Source organism: Equus przewalskii, chromosome 22 (assembly GCF_037783145.1).
Source record: "Equus przewalskii isolate Varuska chromosome 22, EquPr2, whole genome shotgun sequence".
NCBI classification, from domain to species: Eukaryota; Metazoa; Chordata; class Mammalia; order Perissodactyla; family Equidae; genus Equus; species Equus przewalskii.
Genome location: NC_091852.1, coordinates 50,117,624 through 50,134,934, shown reverse-complemented (window position 1 = coordinate 50,134,934; position 17,311 = coordinate 50,117,624). Strand labels below are relative to the sequence as shown.

Here is a 17,311-nt window from a genome sequence, read left to right as displayed (position 1 = left end):
TCAGTCTATTGGTCAGAGCAGCCACAGCCCACCCAGATTCAAGAGAGGAGGAGGACAGACCCCACCCTTGCGAAGAGAAGTGTCAAAGAATGCGAGGGCCAGTTTTTAAAACTGCCGCAGATGTTAAACAACATGCCATTGAAAAGTAAACCAGTGAATTTCTAAAAATCAGTGAAGAAGAGGAAGAAAATATAGAAGACACTATAGAAATAAAAGCCATAGAATCTGGACCAAGGTGTCCGGGTAGGAGACCCAAGCCTCCATCCCCCAACAAAAATCAACAATTAGACAGCTAGCCATGAGGGAAACAGCTCGGGGAGAGCTCTGGAGTCCACTTAAGAAGCTTCAGCAACACAGTGGGACAAAAAAAACGGAGAATAACTGCACAAAAAGGGTAGGAAAACGGCTTCATTTTGCCTGCATCATCCCATCCCCAGGCCAGCATTACTCAGCACCAGGCGAGAACCACCCAGCTAGAAAAAGCTCCCCGTGCCAGGAAAGGGAGAGTGGTGAGCAACCAGCTGCCCCAGCCTTTCAGGGCACTGCATGAAGGACCCACTTCAGTTTTACCCTATCCAGAGACCAGCAAAGCTGAGATGTCTGGAGACAGCTAGGAACAAGGAAGAAGGGCACGGGGCTGCCACCATCAGCCACATAGCGGGAACGACCGTGGTCCCCGGTGAGCTGCTCTGCAGACCACCCCAGCAGCCTTCACTGCTAAGGACTTCAACAGCCCTTGCAGGTGCCGCAGAGCCCCCAGCTCTCATCACTGAGGATTTCATTGTGGACCCCAGCAGACTGCTCTGCAGAGGCCCCCAGCAGCTTGACCTGCTGAAGAAACCAATGCCAGCACGGCCTCTGCAGAATCCCACAGATTTCACTGCTGAGGTTTTCTCTCCTCAGGTTTTCACATTGACAGATGCCAGCTGCCTAAGTCCTTCTTTGCTCCCTTCCACCCACTCACCCGCCAGAGTGCAGGATCTACACCAGCAGCCAGCCTCTGCCACTGTGGCTGCATGCATGCATGCAAGACGACAGTCCATACCCCCATGGATGACCCCCACCACTATGTGCACACACCTGTGGCTGTCTCCTGCAGCTGTGCACCTGTATACCTCCAGCCCAACTCCCACCTCTGGCCCCCACTGCTGTGCATGTACCTGGGAGGAGCCCCTACAGCCGCAGGAGTTCACGCTGACAGCCAAGTCCCCTATGGCTCATATGGGCTTGTATCTGACCTTGTCCCTTGTCACTGGTCTGCACCACTGGGCTCACTAGCAGCTGTGCACCTACATTCTGCTGACCTGACTCTCATCACCAGCCTCCACTGCAGTGGGAGTGGATGTCAACAGCCAGGGACCCTGCAGCTGCTAGGGTGACCACAGATGGCCCCAGCCCCTACTGCTGGGCGTGGCGCTTGCCACTACATGTGTGTCTGCAGCTGGGCCCTGTCACTACATGCACACCTGCAGTCAGGCCCTACAGCTACCACTGGCTCTGGCCACAACTACCACCTGCCTGGTCCCTAACTACTGGCCCTGGTGGCACTGCTGAGGATTCCAACAACCATTGAAGCCACTGCAGACCCCCCACAGCTATCACCAAGGATCATGCAATTGTCGTTGTTCTGGACCCCAGAGACCTAAGCCAATGAGACATCATGCACCCCCCTGGACCTGGAGCCATCACGTAGCCCCACACTTGGCACCCTGCACCACTAGACCCAGGGTCAGAGCATGCTCCAGCATGTCCATACCTACCAGCGAAAGTCTTTCTTTACCAAAGTCAATCCATCAAGCTTGGAAGAGGTGACTGCTTCTTCAAATGTGCAGGTGACCATGTAAGGCTACAAGGAATCACAAAAGATCGTGGAAGCATGACACCATCAAAGGAATGCAGTAAACTTCCAGTAACTGCGCACAAAGAAATGGAGGTACACAAATTGTCTCACAAAAAATTCAAAATAATTGTTTCAAAAATGCTCAGAGTTACCAATGAATACAGATAAACAATTTAACAAAATCAGGAAAGTAATACCAGAACAAAATGAGAAGTTCAGTGAAGGGATAGATAACATAAGAACGGAGCAAACAGAAATTTTGGAGCTGGAGAATACAATGATTGCACGGAAGAATTCGAGAGAGCTTCAACAGCAGAGTGGACCAAGCGTAAGGAAGCATTAGTGGACTTGAAGACAGATCATTTGAAATTTATCCAGTCAGAGGAGCCAAAAGAAAAAGAATGAAGAAAACTTACAGGGCTTTTGGGACACCAATAATAGAAACCATCTACAAATTATTTGAGTCCCAGAAGAAGAGATGGAGAAATTGGCAGAAGGTTCTTTAAAGAAATAATGGCTGAGGCTTTTCAAATCTGGGGAGAGATTCGGACATCCAAGTTCACGAAGCTCGTAGGTCCCCAAATAAACTCAATTCCCGTGGATCTTCTCCAAGACACGTTATAATAAAACTGTCAAAAATCAGACCAAGAGACAATCTTAAAAGCAGCAACAGAAAAGAAGCTTGTCACTTACAAGGGAAGGCCCATAAGGCCATCAGCAGATTTCTCAGCAGAAACCTCACAGATCAGGAGATGGTAGGATGAAATATTCAAAGTGCTGAAAGGAAAAAATTGCCAACCAAGAATACTTTATGTGGCAGGGCTGTCCTTCAGAAGTGAGATGACATAAAGACTTTCCCAGATAAACAAAAGCTGGTGGAATTCATCACCACTAGACCTTCCTTACAAGAAATTCTGGAAGGAGTTCTTCAAGCTGAAATGAAAGGACACTAAGGAGTAACATAAAAAGATATGAAAATATACCACACATTGGCAAAGATAAGTTTATAGTCAAATTCGGAACACCCCAATACTGTCATATGGTGGTATGTGAATCGCTTAAAGGTTAAAGGACAGAAGTACTAAAAATACCTATAGCTACAATAATTTGTTAATGGACACACAATATAAAAAGATGTAAATTGTGATGTCAAAAACATAAAATGTTAGGAGAGGAGTAAGAGGGTAGAGTGTTTGTATACAATTGAAGTTAAGTTGTTATCACCTTAATATAGAGCCTTATATTCGTAAAATGTTGTATGTGAGTCTCAGAGTAACCACAGAGCAAAAGCCTCCAGCAGATACACACAAGACAAAGAGAAGAGAATGAAAGTATCCCACTATGGAAAATCATCAAATCACAAAGGAAGACAGCAAGAGAGGAAGGAGGAACAAAGGAACTACAAAACAGACAGGAAACAATAAGATGGCATTAGTAAGAACTTACCGTCAATGATTGCTATGATTGTAAATATATTAAGTTGTCCATCAAAAAGCATAGAGTGGCTGAATGGGTTTTAAAAACAAGACCCAACTATATATGCTGTCTACAAGAGGCTCACTTCAGCTTTAAGGACACACATAAACTCAAAGAAGGGATGGAAGAAGATATTCCATGATAATGGAAGCCAAAAGGTAGCAGAAGTAGGTGTATTTATATCAAACAAAACAGACTTTCAGTCAAAAACTGTAACAAAAGACAAAGAACATCATCATATGATGACAAAGAGGTCAATTCATGAAGAGGCTAGAACAATTATAAATTTATATGCACTCAACATTGGAGAGCCTAAATGTATTAAGCAAATACTAACAAATCTGAAGGGAGAAATTAGACCATAATAGCAGGGCTCTTCATACCCCACTTTTAACAATGGATAGGTCATCCAGACAGAAAATCAATACGGAAACATTGGTCTTGAAGTATACTTTAGACTGGACAGACACAACAGAATTCACAGGGGAATTCTACCAAACATAGAGAGAATCAACACCAACCCTCTTCAAACTCTTCCAAAAAATTGAAGAGGAGGGAACACTCTCAAACTCATTTTACAATGCAAGTATTACCCTGATACCAAAGCACGATAAGGATAATACAGGAAAAAAAAAAAAAACTACAGGCCAATATCCCTGATGAACATTGATGCAAAAATCCTCAATAAAATACTAGCAAACCAAATTCAACAACACGTCAAAAGGATCATGCTCCATGATCAAGTGCAAGGATGGTTGAACATACACAAATCAATAAATGTGATACACCACATTAATAGAATGAAAGATAAAAATCATATGATCATCTCAATAGATGCAGAAAAAGCACTTGACAAAATTCAACGTCCTTCCATGATAGTCTTAACAAAATAAGCATAGAAGGACTATGCCTCAACACAATAAAGGCCATAATGACAAGACCACAGCTAACATTAAACTCAGTGGAGAAAGGTTGAAAGCTTTTCCTCTAAGATCAGGAATAAGAAAAGGGTGACTGACTGATACTACTCCTATTCGATGTAAGTACTGGAAGTCCTAGCCAGAGCGGTTAGGCAAGAAAAAGAAATAAAAGGCATCCGTACCTAAAATGTAGACGCAAAATTGTCTCTATTTGCAGATGGCATGATCTTACACATAGAAAACCCTAAAGACTCCATCAAAAAACTGTTAGAATTAATCAACGAATTCAGTAAAGTAGCAAGGTACAAAATCAACATACAAATATCGGTTGTATTTCTATACAGTAACAATGAATTATCTGAAAAGAAATAAAGAAAACAATCCCATTTACAATAGCATCAAAACAGTAAAATATTTAGTAATAACTCTAACCAAGGAAGTGAAAGATCTATACACTGAAAAACTATAAGCCATTGATGAAAGAAATTGAGGAAGACACAAATAAATGGAAAGATAACCTGTGTTCATGGATTGGAAGAGTTAATATTGTTAAAATGTCCGTACTACGCAAAGCCATCTATAGATTTAATGCAAATCTGCATCAGAATTCCAAGGGCAGTTTTTACAAAATAGAAAAAGCAATCCTAAAATTCATATGGAACCACAAAAGACCCAGAATAGCCAAAGCAATCTTGAGAAAGAACAAAGCTGGAGGCATCATCCTTTCTGTTTCAAGCTATATTATAAAACTATAGTAATCAAAACAGTATGGTACTGGCATAAAAAATAGACACATAGACCAATGAAACGGAATCAAGGGTCCAGAAGTAAACTTGTGCAAATACGGTCAACTAATATTTGAAAAGGGAGCCAACAATACTCAATGTGGAAAGGATAGTCTTCAATAAATGGTGTTGGAAAAACTGGACATCCACATGCAAAAGAATGAAATTGGACACCTTTCTTACAATACACAAAAATTAACTAAAAATGGTTTAAAGACTAAATGTAAGACCTGAAACCATGAAACTCTTAGAACAAAACATATGGAGAAAGCTCCTTGACATGGGTCTTGGCAATGAGTTTTTGTATAACACCAAAAACACAAGCAATGAAGCAGAAACCAACAAGTGGGATGACATCCAACTAATAAGTATCTGCATGGTAAAAGCAACAATCAACACAATGAAAAAGCAGCCTGTGGAATGGGAGAAGATATTTACATGTCACATACCTGATAAGGAGTAAATATCCAAAATATATAGGGAACTCATACAACTCAATATTAAAAAAAATAATAATCTGATTAAAAAATGGCTAAGGGACCTGAATAGACATTTTTCCAAAGAAGACACATAAATGGCCAAGAGGTACATGTAAAAGTACTCGACATCACTGATTATCAGGGAAATGCAAATGACAGCCACAATGAGATATCACCTCACACTAGAATGGCTGCTGACAAAAAGACAAGAGATAACAAGTTTTTGAGAGGGTGTGGAGAAAAGGGAAGCTCGTGCCCTGTTGGTGGGAATGTAATTCGGAGCAACTACTATGAAAAACAGTATGGAGATTCTTCAAAAAGTGAAAAATATGCTCCAGCAATCCACTTCTGGGTATTTGTCTGAAGGAAAGGAAGTCACTGTCTAGTAGAGATGTCTGCACCCCCATGTTCATTGCAGCATTATTCACACCAAGATGTGTGAATAATCTGAATAATAGATGTGTGAAATAATCTGAATAATAGATGTGTGAAACAACCTAAGTGTCCACTGATGGATGAATGGATAGAGAAAATGTGGTATATGCATATAATATGATATATATAATTTAGCCATTAAAAAAGAAGGAAATCCTGCCATTTGCAACAACGTGGATGAAGCTGTGAGGGCATAAGCTATGTGAAGCTTAAGGGCATTGTGCTAAGTGAAATCAGTCAGACAGAAAATGACACTCTATGATCTCACTTATATGTGCAGTCCAGAAAAACAGAATTCATCACAACAGAGAGTGGGAGAGACTGGTGGGAGAGATGGGTGCAGGTGCTCACAGGGTGCAAACTTCCAGTTATAAGATGAACCAGCTCTGGGGCCCTAATGTACAGCGTGGTGAGTCTAGCTAACGATACTGTATTGTGTACTTGGAAGTTGCTGAAAGAATAGATATTAAATGTTCTCACCATAACAACAACAACAACAAAGTGGTAATTATGGCAGGTGGAGGATGTGTTGATGAACCTTATCACTATAGACACTTTGCAATATATATGTGTATCAAATCATCATATTGTACAAACAATAAAAGCCAGGTTAGGAGCAGCAAAAAGAGACTGAACACTACCGACGAGATGGGGCCATGGAGAATTTCTTTAAGAAAATAAAGTGAAATGGAAAAGAATAAAATGTTAAATAAGATTATAGAGAAATGATCGCGATGAAAGCAAATGAGCTGGGCTCTCGGAGAGCCGTGCACGGCAGCTGGATCTGTGCAGCACCAGGACTGTACACGCAAATGCCCTTTGACCCAGCACCTCCTTATGAGTCCCCTGGACACGGGGCAAACACGCACCGGCAGGAAGGTTCATTCTACCGTGATGTGTAATAGCAAAACCCAGGGCGCTACTCTGTGTCCTCTCAGCAGGCAGCTGGTTAAGTGAGTCATAGTAGAAGAGCGTGCTATGAACTCTTCCAAAAGTGACTTTGTTTTTGTGTGCTGACTCAGAAATATATCTACAACACATGGGTAAGTAGGAAAAATAAAACATAAAGTGCAAAAAACATATGTCCCTAACTTTATTATCCCCCCCAAAATTATACGTTACTTATTTATACTGATATATAGATTTTTCTGGAGAGAGTCAAGAAAAAATATCAAATGTGGCTGTCTCTGTGGATGAGGGTTTGGAGAAAGACTACCCTTTTATTGTATTTAGGATTTGTCAAAGGTTTATGTCTCATCAGTTCAAAGTTCAGATTAAATTTGAAATAGCACACATGATTGTGTTGTTCACAACTTTTGAAATAAAAATCTAAAAACAATGTGTCACATGACTGAGACAGAAGGATAATTAGGTATAATCAGTGTGTCATTTAGGGACGTGTCATGCATGTCTGGTCTCAGATTGCTGTCCCCCACTTGCCCAGCCTAGGACCGCTCAGCTCCCTGCGCCTAGGTTAGAGTGACAGTCACCGGAGGCGGCAAGACATACCCACACCGCGCCGAACCCCAAGCCCAAAGGAAGAGGTTTTGCTAGGCACCGTTTGATCACTATACTACCACTGCTATTTTAAATTACAAAGTTTTAACACTTTTTCAAATGATACTAGCAAACAGTGTATGTCAAAACAATTAGCATTGGCTTGAAAGTGTAGACAAATACACAGAAATGGTTAAATATACTTAGGACAGCTCAGTGTTTCTTGGAGCATAACCATGAAGTAATAGCCAGGCTTGACTCTTGCTTCGTCGCGACAAGCTCCGTGCAGCTTCGAGCAGCCAAAGGAAGAGGTGAGAGAGACAGACTAAAAAACACAAGAAATTCGGTCTGAATCTTTAAAATACAATTAAATCTTAAAATCTTAAGATTTAAATACATATTTTAAAGATTCAGACCGAATACATACATGCACACACACACGGCATTTTGTGAGTCGTGATTTTATTCTGTTTTTTAAAATTGTGGTAAAACACACGTAACGTCAGTTTTACCACCTTAACCATTTGTGAGTGCGCAGTTCAGTAATGTTAAGTACCTTCACCTTGTTTCCAGTTGATCTCCAGAATTCTTTGACTCTCCCAAACTGAAACTCTATCAGCATTAAGCAACTGCTCCCCATTCTGCGTTCCCCCTGCGGCCCCTGGCAACCGCCATCTCCTTTCTGCCTCTGTGAATTGGGTCTCAGATGCGTGGAATCATACACTGTTGGTCCTTTAGTGACTTGGCTGGCTTGTTTCATTCAGCATAATGAAAGGTCACCTCCTGGTTCATCTGTGTGATAGCGAGTGCCAGGATTCCTTTCCTCCTTCAGGCTGCATTCCACTGTGTGTGTAGACTTCATTTTGTGTCTCCGTTCATCCACCCCTGGGCACTTGGGCTGCTTCCACCTTCTGCTGTTGTGAATAGTGCTGCTATGAGCATGGGTGTGCACAGTCTTACTCTTAATGGAACATCTCCATTCTCTTTGTTTGCAGGCCCAGACCCACGGGAAGTGGCCCGTGAAGTGGTATGCTCCAGAATGCATCAACTACTACAAGTTCTCCAGCAAGAGTGACGTCTGGAGCTTCGGCGTGTTGATGTGGGAAGCCTTTTCCTATGGGCAGAAGCCGTACCGGGTGAGCGGCTACTGTTTCTTTTCCTAACGTGGCCATCAGAACAGATAAGCATCAGATGATCTTTACAGGACCCTGAAAATCATAAAATCCGGACACCCTCACCGAGTCTTTCTGAGGCAGTTAACGTGACCTCAGTTTATTCTAAACTGGAAAAGAAATGTTTGATGCTAATCGAACAATGTGTATTTTTTCATTGTGTGTTACCCATATAAATATGCATAAAATATATACCCAAATCAATCATATTAATTAGAGTTGAAATAGAAATAATGACTGTTTCCGGTATCAAATTTGCAGCTCAGTTACATTTTTTTAATCAAAATATACATATGAAAAAGTGCACAAACCCTAGGGTACAGCTTGATGGATTTTCACAAACAGGACGGGCCCACAGACCCAGCCCCCACAGGAAGAAATTTCAGGAGCCCAGAAGCCCCCATCTCCCTGCACGCACCAGCCTTTCCCCAGGGGTGACCCCGTCTGACTTCTAGCATCCTATTAGGTGCCCCTGTTTTTGTACTTTATATAACTGAAATCATACAGTGTGCACTCTTGTTTTTTGGGGGGGAGATTTATTTGTTGTTTTGCTGAACGCTCTGTTTAAAGGTTCGGGCGTATTTTGCATGTTTTAGGGAATGAAAGGGAGTGAAGTTTCCGCAATGCTGGAGAAAGGAGAGAGGATGGGCTGCCCCGCGGGGTGTCCCAGAGAGATGTATGAGCTGATGAAGCTGTGCTGGACCTATGAGTGAGTACCCAACACTTCCTGCGGTTTATCCAAACGCTCTGGAGGCAGATGGAGTGGCTGGGCACTAAGAAGAGGCATAAATTCTGTCTTTTCATGAATCAGGGATGTGTTCCCTTCTAAGCAAATAATGGGGGAGATATCGTGCCTCCTGTACCGTGTGCCTGTATTCTTTAGTCTAAAGAATAAGTTTAGGGGCTGGCCCAATGGCGTGGTGGTTAAGTCTGCTCGCTCCACTTTGGTAGCCTGGGGTTCACAGGTTCAGATCCTGGATGTGGACCTATACAACGCTTGTCAAGCCATGCTGTGGTGGCATCCCACGTGCAAAATAGAGGAAAATGGGCATGCATGTTAGCTCAGGGCCAGTCTTCCTCACCAAAAAAAGAAGAAGAAGAAGTTTAGACAGTTACTCTAATCCAGTATATCAAAATTTAAGTGTGGATAATACCAGCTTGGGGGTGGAGGGGTGGTCACAGTGAAAAGATGTTGATAAGAGTCTGGTCTGGTGCTGTGTGCCATTTTTGGCGATAGAGGATGGCCGCGGTACTCAGCACAGGAATGTTATGCTTTTCGAATTCTGGATCCCCTTTCATAGTGAGTGTGGCCACCAAATTGGCCAGCTCACAGATGGATTGGCTAAGGTAGCACTTCCCGAGAGGCGACTCGGACCTTGGAACAGTGGCCCTCGGAGTCGGCCCTGAGTGCCATCGCGTGTCCTGCCTGGCGGAGCACATGTGATGTTGTAGTCGGGGGATGTTCAGGGCAGCTCAGCTGGCAAGGGAAATGCGTCACATCTGAGACTTGGGGAAGCATCGCACCTGAGATTTCATGAAGTGGCCTCTGACCTTGCCCGGGCTCAGCAGCCTGTAAGGGCTTCAAGGGGAAACCCTAAGCCCCAGTGCCTGTACCACTGGCACAGAAGCGTGCTCATGGAGCCCTGGCAGCTCAGCGACCAGGCGGGCCTGGGACCGGGAGGAGCTCCTATATTTGCCACAGATTTTCTACTTTGAGGACCCAGTTTACTCTCAGATACGACGGCTGAGGTTGCAGGAGCATCTGAAGGATGGGGGATGTTCCAAGTGCTTTCAGATGCCACCTGGGATTCTCCAGCGTCCCGGGAGTGTTCCCCACCTCCACAATGCGAGTGGAAGTAAAGAATCTCATTGTTATCTAGAAGTGACCCAGCGGTCAGCCCCAAAGGGAGAGGGCAGGTGGTTCCCTGTCTGCTGCTGCTGACACTGAGCAGGGAAAAGCCCTGTAGGGGAGCTTCTGTAACCCTAGTCGTTAGTGCTAAAGGGACGTCAGAGTGTCTGCAACAGAGGAATGCTAGGAATAGATTGGGGGGCCAATCTTTGTCCATTCTTTGAAGTCTTGACTGAATTCTCCCCATGCCCAAACTAGAATCGTTAGAACCTTTGACAGGTAACCAGCCATTTTTGAAATTGGAATTGAAAGTCTAGGCTAGAAATTAAGGGGGACACGGAATAGACAGGAAACAGAAGACGAATCCCCCCCGGGGCGATGTTACAGACCTCACTATTGGGTCTCCGCGCACCTGTGCTGAGTCTAGTCCCAGCTGCCTCACTTCGTGGCGCCCAGAGGACGGAGAGGGATGCAGGGAGCTCCTGCTGACACTTTCCAAGAATCCCGTGAATGAGCACAGCCCAGCGGGCTTTTCCAAGCAGCACAAGCGACCTAGAAAGCCGCTGGGAACATCACAGGCTTCTCCTGGCTTTTCGTAGGCACCGTGCACCTGCACCCCGCCAGTTTTGGAGACTGGTGGGCTGTGGGGAGTCACGGGGGGCAGAACAGGCCCCCAGGCCTGAGCTCACGGCGTCTTCCTCAGTGCCCTTCATTGCCAGCCTCCCATCTAACTGACCTCTCCTTCTTTAGAGGGACGCTGGGTCAGGTGACCCTAGTGGCAGTGCGAAGCCACAGCAGGGCAGCCCTGGGGGGTGGGTCTGTGAGCATTTGCTAGACATGTCCTCCCATCCTGCCTGCGGCTTCCTTTGGAAGATTTCACTTTCTCAGGGAAAAAAGAACTTTAAATCATTCTGAAACAAATGAAAACACCTGGAATTCCAGTGAACTCTCAGGGAGGTAAAGTTAGTGTGTTTGCATTTAACATTGATACTGACATATTTATTTCTGTCGGTTGTTCTTTGTGGGGGTGTTTACCAGTGAGGACTGGGAGGGTGGGCAGGGGAGGGGCTTTGGGTGGGGATGGGTGCTCAAGGGATGTGCCTGGCGGGGTAACGGTGGTGGACGGGGTGATGCAGCCAGGGCACACCCCTGCTGGGCGGGGGGGCGCAGTGGGCGTGCTGAATGCCCTCGTGCCTTAGGAAACCAGGACCAGGTCTGCTGCCGCCTCCATCCTTGAGGACACGCACAGCTCTCTGTGCTCTTGTTGCCGGCATGGTCCCCGAGGGGAGGAGGATGTGAAGGGAAGACAGTTTTCGGTACTCACTGGAGTCGTAGCTAAGGAGAGCACTCTTCCGTAAGAGAACGTTGTTTCCGAGGTATTCTCCCATCTGGAGATTTAAGTCACGATCCGAGTGAGGATGGGCTGGGATGTCTTTCCCATCGCTTCCAACCCCAGGAATGCTTTCTGGTGAGTTCCAAGTCAATATGTAGGAATCAGCCACAGGCTTCAAGTGTCAGTCGAGTAGAAATAGTGACGGCAGCCCATGCCTAAAATTAGAAATGGTGACCCTTTATCAAACTTTGATTTTTTTCCAACACAGCTGTATTTCTGAAGGTTCAAGTTTTCCTAGTAGTGACCTGCAGTGGGGATTGGGGTGGGAGGTGTGCAGAGACTTTGTCTGAACATCAGTAGTCACATGATGTGCCGCTGAGTGAAAACAGCCTCAGCAGCGTTTCCCCGGGCGAGCCAACCAGGAGGACTCACGGGCGCCAGGAGCTGGTCGGCACGAGCCACCTGCCCGAGACTGAAGGGAAGACGCCCATCCAGGGCAGCCAGGGTCTCCACGTACCTCGCCTTTCATCAGCTCCAGACATGTCCTGGGGGGACTTTCGGTGCCCATGACGGAACCCTGAGGAGGCGGATGTCACCCCTGGCCCTCTCGTTTTTTGAAGAGGACACAAGACACCCAGAGCAGTACCTGTAGAGGTTGAATGGGGTGGGGGTGCATCGCCAAAGACAGGAAGGAAACACTGGCCCCGAGAAAAACAGGTACCAGCAGCGGGGGCGGGAGGGGACTTCATTCATAAGTGTGTTCCAGAGTCAATTCACATCCTGTCCCAATAATTAGAGAAGCCTCTGGGAAAACCCCATGCAAATTGGGAAAAGTTGGGACTCTTCCTCCTGAAAAACGAGGCTTCTGCCTAACCGAGGAAAATCTGGGCCATTCGGGATTCTCTGGGTCAGGAATGATCTGGACGGAGCTCAAATGCTATTTGAAGATCAGTAAGCCCAAGGCCCAGCAGGGTATTGCGAGGCCCAGGCTCCCCACCGGCCCCAGCACCTGGTCCTTTCCCCACCCTCTAAGGACCTTCACGTGGCTGCACTCACCACCCAAGCCTGCTGTGTCAGGCCACTGTCCCAGTGCCTGGGGTGGGGGTTCACAAAGCTCACGGAAGGCCCAGCCCTGCCCTGTGAGAGCCTGCAGGCCAGGGGAGGGCGGGCAGGCAGTAAACAACAAGCTAAGAAAATAAGTGTGTTCCATAGCGTGTCCTCAGAAGTGACGAGTCCAGCAGCCACTGAGAGCCGAGGAGGGCCCAGGCGGGGAGGGCGCACGTGTGCATGAAGACCTCTCGTGCTGGGGTAGTTTCTCCGCAGAAGGAAATGAAACATTTGCCTGGGGCGTGGGAGCAGATGGAGCCTCCAGAATCTGGCGGATTCAATGAAGTGATTATAAATGATCCCTGTATATTTTCCATCCGTTTTGAGGCTAGTTTTTTTCCCATCGTTTTCTCCATTGTCAACAGTCAGCCGCCTTCAGCAAGGTGATAGATAGATAGGGATATATAAATGGCTAGATAGATGCTGGATTGATAGGTCATAGATTGAACAATCAATACATGATGGATGGATTGATGGATGGATAGATATTTAGACAGACAGACATACCATACACACTTAGATTTATCACTGACACTCTGTTGACTGCCCTCCACGTACGGAGCATGGTGATAGCACTAGTTGACACTTTCCTCATGGAAGTTCCAGTTCTGGTCTGGGCTGGGGGCTGGGTGTTGCTCAAAGACATGAGACAAATTAACCCCCATGTAAACAGCTGAGTACCTATTGTGATGGGTGCTACAAAGCAAACTGTGGGGAGTTTTGAACAAGAGTAGAGATTTTGGGGGGGTCATACTTCCGTTAGGGGGTTCATCCCAGCCTCTTTAGGAAGCAGCGTTCTACCTGAGAACTGCACGATGAGGAGCCGGGGTGCGGGAAACGAGAGGAGAGGAAGGGGGCCTCTGGGCATGAGGGCAAGAGCCGGAAAAGCACCCCGGGCTGGAGAGGCAGCACAGGAAGGCCAGGGGTGGACCGGAAGCCAGCGCGTGCCCTAGATGCTTGGGCACGCTCCTCCGCCGACGCTCAGCATCGTCCTGGCTTCCTGGAGGCAACCTCACCCATAGTGTGGAGGGTTCCCTGGGAAGCCTGACCAGGGGACTTTGCCGAGGCCCGTCCGTGTTCCTGTTTCTTTCTGTTAGTTTGTTTGGTGCTTGGCTGCAGGGTGGATGAAGCCCTCACAGCAAGACTCAAAGGGGCTCTTGGTGCATTTGGATGCCACCCTTGGAGCAGAACGCCCTGTTTGGCAAATATGATGAGGTTGTGTTCTCTTTGGCTGTAGAAGTTTAGGAGCAGCATGAGGCTGCCCCTCTGGTGGCCAGAGACACGGTCTCTACAGTGAGGCCCAAGGAGGCCTGGACCCCCAGCTGTGACCTCAGATGGCTCATATTTTCAAGCAGTTTTATCATGGTTTTGCTTGCTCTTGAAAGCTGTAGGTACCCCATTATGCTGATGCCACTCGACAAAACAGTCCATTTTGGTTCCGTAGAAACCTCTCTGCCCTTATAATGGTGAGCGATCGGTCCTCGAGCATGCTCCCTGGCTGCTCCATCCGAGAAACTGCAGCTGCTGTCGGTCCAAGCGAATGTGGGCAGTTCACCCAGTTTAACCTCAGGTTCTATTTCACTTATTGGGCAATTTTATCCACTTGCACTAGAGCCCCAAATTTTGCAAAATAGGAAAAATAACTTCTAAGTGAGGACAGATTCTCGTGTTTTTAAGAAATACTTGTTTCCATCTGATCCTATTCAGGATGCCGTGTTAGAGAAGGCAGAGATGTCTGTAAAAGTTTGTGTAGAGATTGCAAATTGTTGAAAACCTGCACCCATCATTTACTTACATCATTGCCTCACCCGCCAACAGTGACACAGGAGTGAGGCCGTGTTAAGATTTGTAGGAGACAGCGCCTGCGTCCTTGTTTCTGCCCTGGCAAGTTCTGAGTTTTCATAGGAACCCATATCAATGGCACGAGTTCAGGAAATCCAGAGCCATCCCATGGGGGGGTGGGAGGGGAAAGTTTAAATTGTGCCCGTATTGTTTTTCTTGAGGTTATGAGTCAAACCTTAAGTATATGTCTGCAGCACGTTGCCCAACTAAGTGTTTTCGGACACGTTCTGTTTTGCTGAATCACGAGGAGACGGTCTCTGAACCTGGGGATGATGCATCCCGATGTGGAGCGCACGATGTCTCCATCTTTAGGGGGGACTTGAGTCACCTGGCGAGCCTGTTGAGTGTAGACTGGGTTCTGGAGGTCTGGAGCAGGCCGGCCACTGTTCTCACCCAGGCCTCTGGTCACCCGGTGCAGGGCTTGGGGACGCGCTGTGAGCCCCAACTCTGGAGGGGGCCACCAGGGGGCGCAGCCTGCACGCTCGACCTGCAAAGGCCGCGGTGTGAGCCGCGCTTTTTCAGAGGCCGATGACAAACAGTCATGCATATCTTCCCTTTTCAGGGTGGAGAACAGGCCGGGATTCGTGGCGGTGGAGCTGCGGCTGCGCAATTACTACTATGACGTGGTGAACTGAGGCTCCCGCGCCGTCGGAGGCTGCCTCGGAGCGGAGGAGCAGCCACAGGGAAGCGCACTCCAGTGCGTTGACTCTGAGGCTCCCTCACCCTCTGCCTGCCGGGAGGGCCAGCCTCCTGTGGGACGTGCCCTGACTGTTGTTCCCCAAAGCCCATCCGGGAACACGCGCTCCACCCGGAGCACACGGTCCCAGGAGAGCCTTGGAAGACAGACAGACGGCCGGCAAGGTCAAAGGACCTGTGCATTCCCTTGTGTTTTTGTCTGTGTGGTTTTCATGGCAGGTTATTTTCAGGATGTGTCCAAGTTCCCTTTCTTCCCGGTCCTCTGGCTCTTGGGCTACATTCGAATACACAGCAGCCTGGCGGCAGTGCCCTGTGGTGTCAGGGCTCTCGTCCCTCCAGGGGTCTTCAGCGGCCAGCGGGCGCAGTTGGCGTGGGAGCCTGCAGTGGAGGGAAGGCTGGGAGAGGAGGAGGCACTTGGCGGCCCCAGAAGAGGCTCCAACAGGCCGTACTTACACTGCGCCCTGCCGCTGAGAAGCTTTCCTGACCGTACAAGTGCCTCGAGGCTTGAAAAGATCAAGCTGGACCAGTGCGGTTTCTAAGTAGTAGCCAGTAAGGGGGAAAAGGGCTGGATTCTGCTTTTGCTCTGTGTTCTGAGACTGAAGACTCACGTCCCGTGAAAAGTGGGCCCTGCTGGGATGAGTTGTTGGGCTTACTTTCCCACTGGGAGCTTCTGTCCCAGGCTCGCTGAAGATACCACCTGAATGGAGACCCAGCGGGGGAGGACGTCCGTCCTCTCAGGGCTGATGGGGACAGAGGCAGGGTGCTGTGGGCTGTCGTCTCTGTGGCGTCTCCCCCAGAGGGAGAGTGCGACCAGAATTCCCCTACTTTTTCTGTATTTGTAGTAGGGGGGGCAACCTGGTGGCCAAGGCCATCTAAAGATGAGTTTCTAAAGAAAGTATGAATTCATAATAAAACCACAGACCCTGACTCTCGCCACCAGTGGGCCTCCCTGAGTGTGACATTGGGTTGAAGACATAAGCCCCAAGGGTTCTCTTCTAGACCCCTAGCGTGAGTTAATCCCTGAGTAAAGTTTGACCTTGTGCAGCCATCGGCCCATGGATACCAGTTTTGCTGTGGCCCTTGGAAGTCAGTATAATGAGCCCTTCTGATGGCTCTACCCATGTCTTCACCTGGGCCTGGGCTCACCCCATGGGCATCACCTCTTTCCTTGTTTAGCGGGAACAAAAGGGCATCATGGACAAACAGACAGCCCTGGCCAGCACCAACTGATGGCCGATGCCGCAAACACTGTGTCCCCCAGCGATCCTGAAGGTTTCTGTAGCAGAGTCGTAATCCCTTAGTCGTAAAATAATTAGGTGTGTTTTTCCTTTGAGCATGTCCTTCCTCCGCACTTGCTGTCACCAGCCTTGTTTTCATTTGTTGGACGGTGAATTCTTCTTCACAGCAGCCCAATGACTGCACCCCACCTGGATCTTCAGAGGCAGGGGTGACGCCAGTTTTTCAGGACCCCAGCCCCACAAAGAGCACTCTGGACCAGTGAAGCAGTGTTCTCCATCCATCTCTGAGGAGCTACCTTTGGTCACTGTACTTTTTTTTTAAAACTGTGATTTTTAATAAAATTTTAAAATTAGCTTTGTGATGATTTTCATGGGTGTTATTAGAATTTGATAAGTTGCACTGTCAAATAAACGGTATTCAACAGCACTGTCAAATGCACAATGTGTTTTTAAAAGAAATGTTGAGTCCCTAGCTATGCCCTAAAAAGGCTGATGTGTGCAGGCCCTTGGCGCAGGGCCGTGAGCTCCCGCTGTAGGCGGAAGGGAAAGGCTGTCAGTGAGGGCCCGGCTGGCCCCGGGCCTCTGTTCACAGGCAGGGGTGTGCCCACCGAGAGCCTGGCAGCCCACGGCCTCCCCTAATGG

At 47.4% G+C, this 17,311-nt stretch overlaps 1 protein-coding gene across 2 annotated transcripts in view; it reads left to right on the top strand.

Moving 5' to 3' along the window:
* The window catches only part of SYK (spleen associated tyrosine kinase), a 94,884-nt gene extending 77,788 nt beyond the window's left edge, over positions 1-17,096 (top strand). For both annotated transcript variants that reach the window (XM_070590884.1, XM_070590883.1), the window contains 3 exons: positions 8,428-8,568; positions 9,201-9,313; positions 15,298-17,096. In XM_070590884.1, coding sequence (XP_070446985.1) covers positions 8,428-8,568; positions 9,201-9,313; positions 15,298-15,370 — 327 coding nt within the window. In that variant the 3' untranslated portion in view covers positions 15,371-17,096. The remainder of the gene's footprint in view (positions 1-8,427; positions 8,569-9,200; positions 9,314-15,297) is intronic.
* The last annotated feature ends 215 nt before the right edge of the window (positions 17,097-17,311 follow it).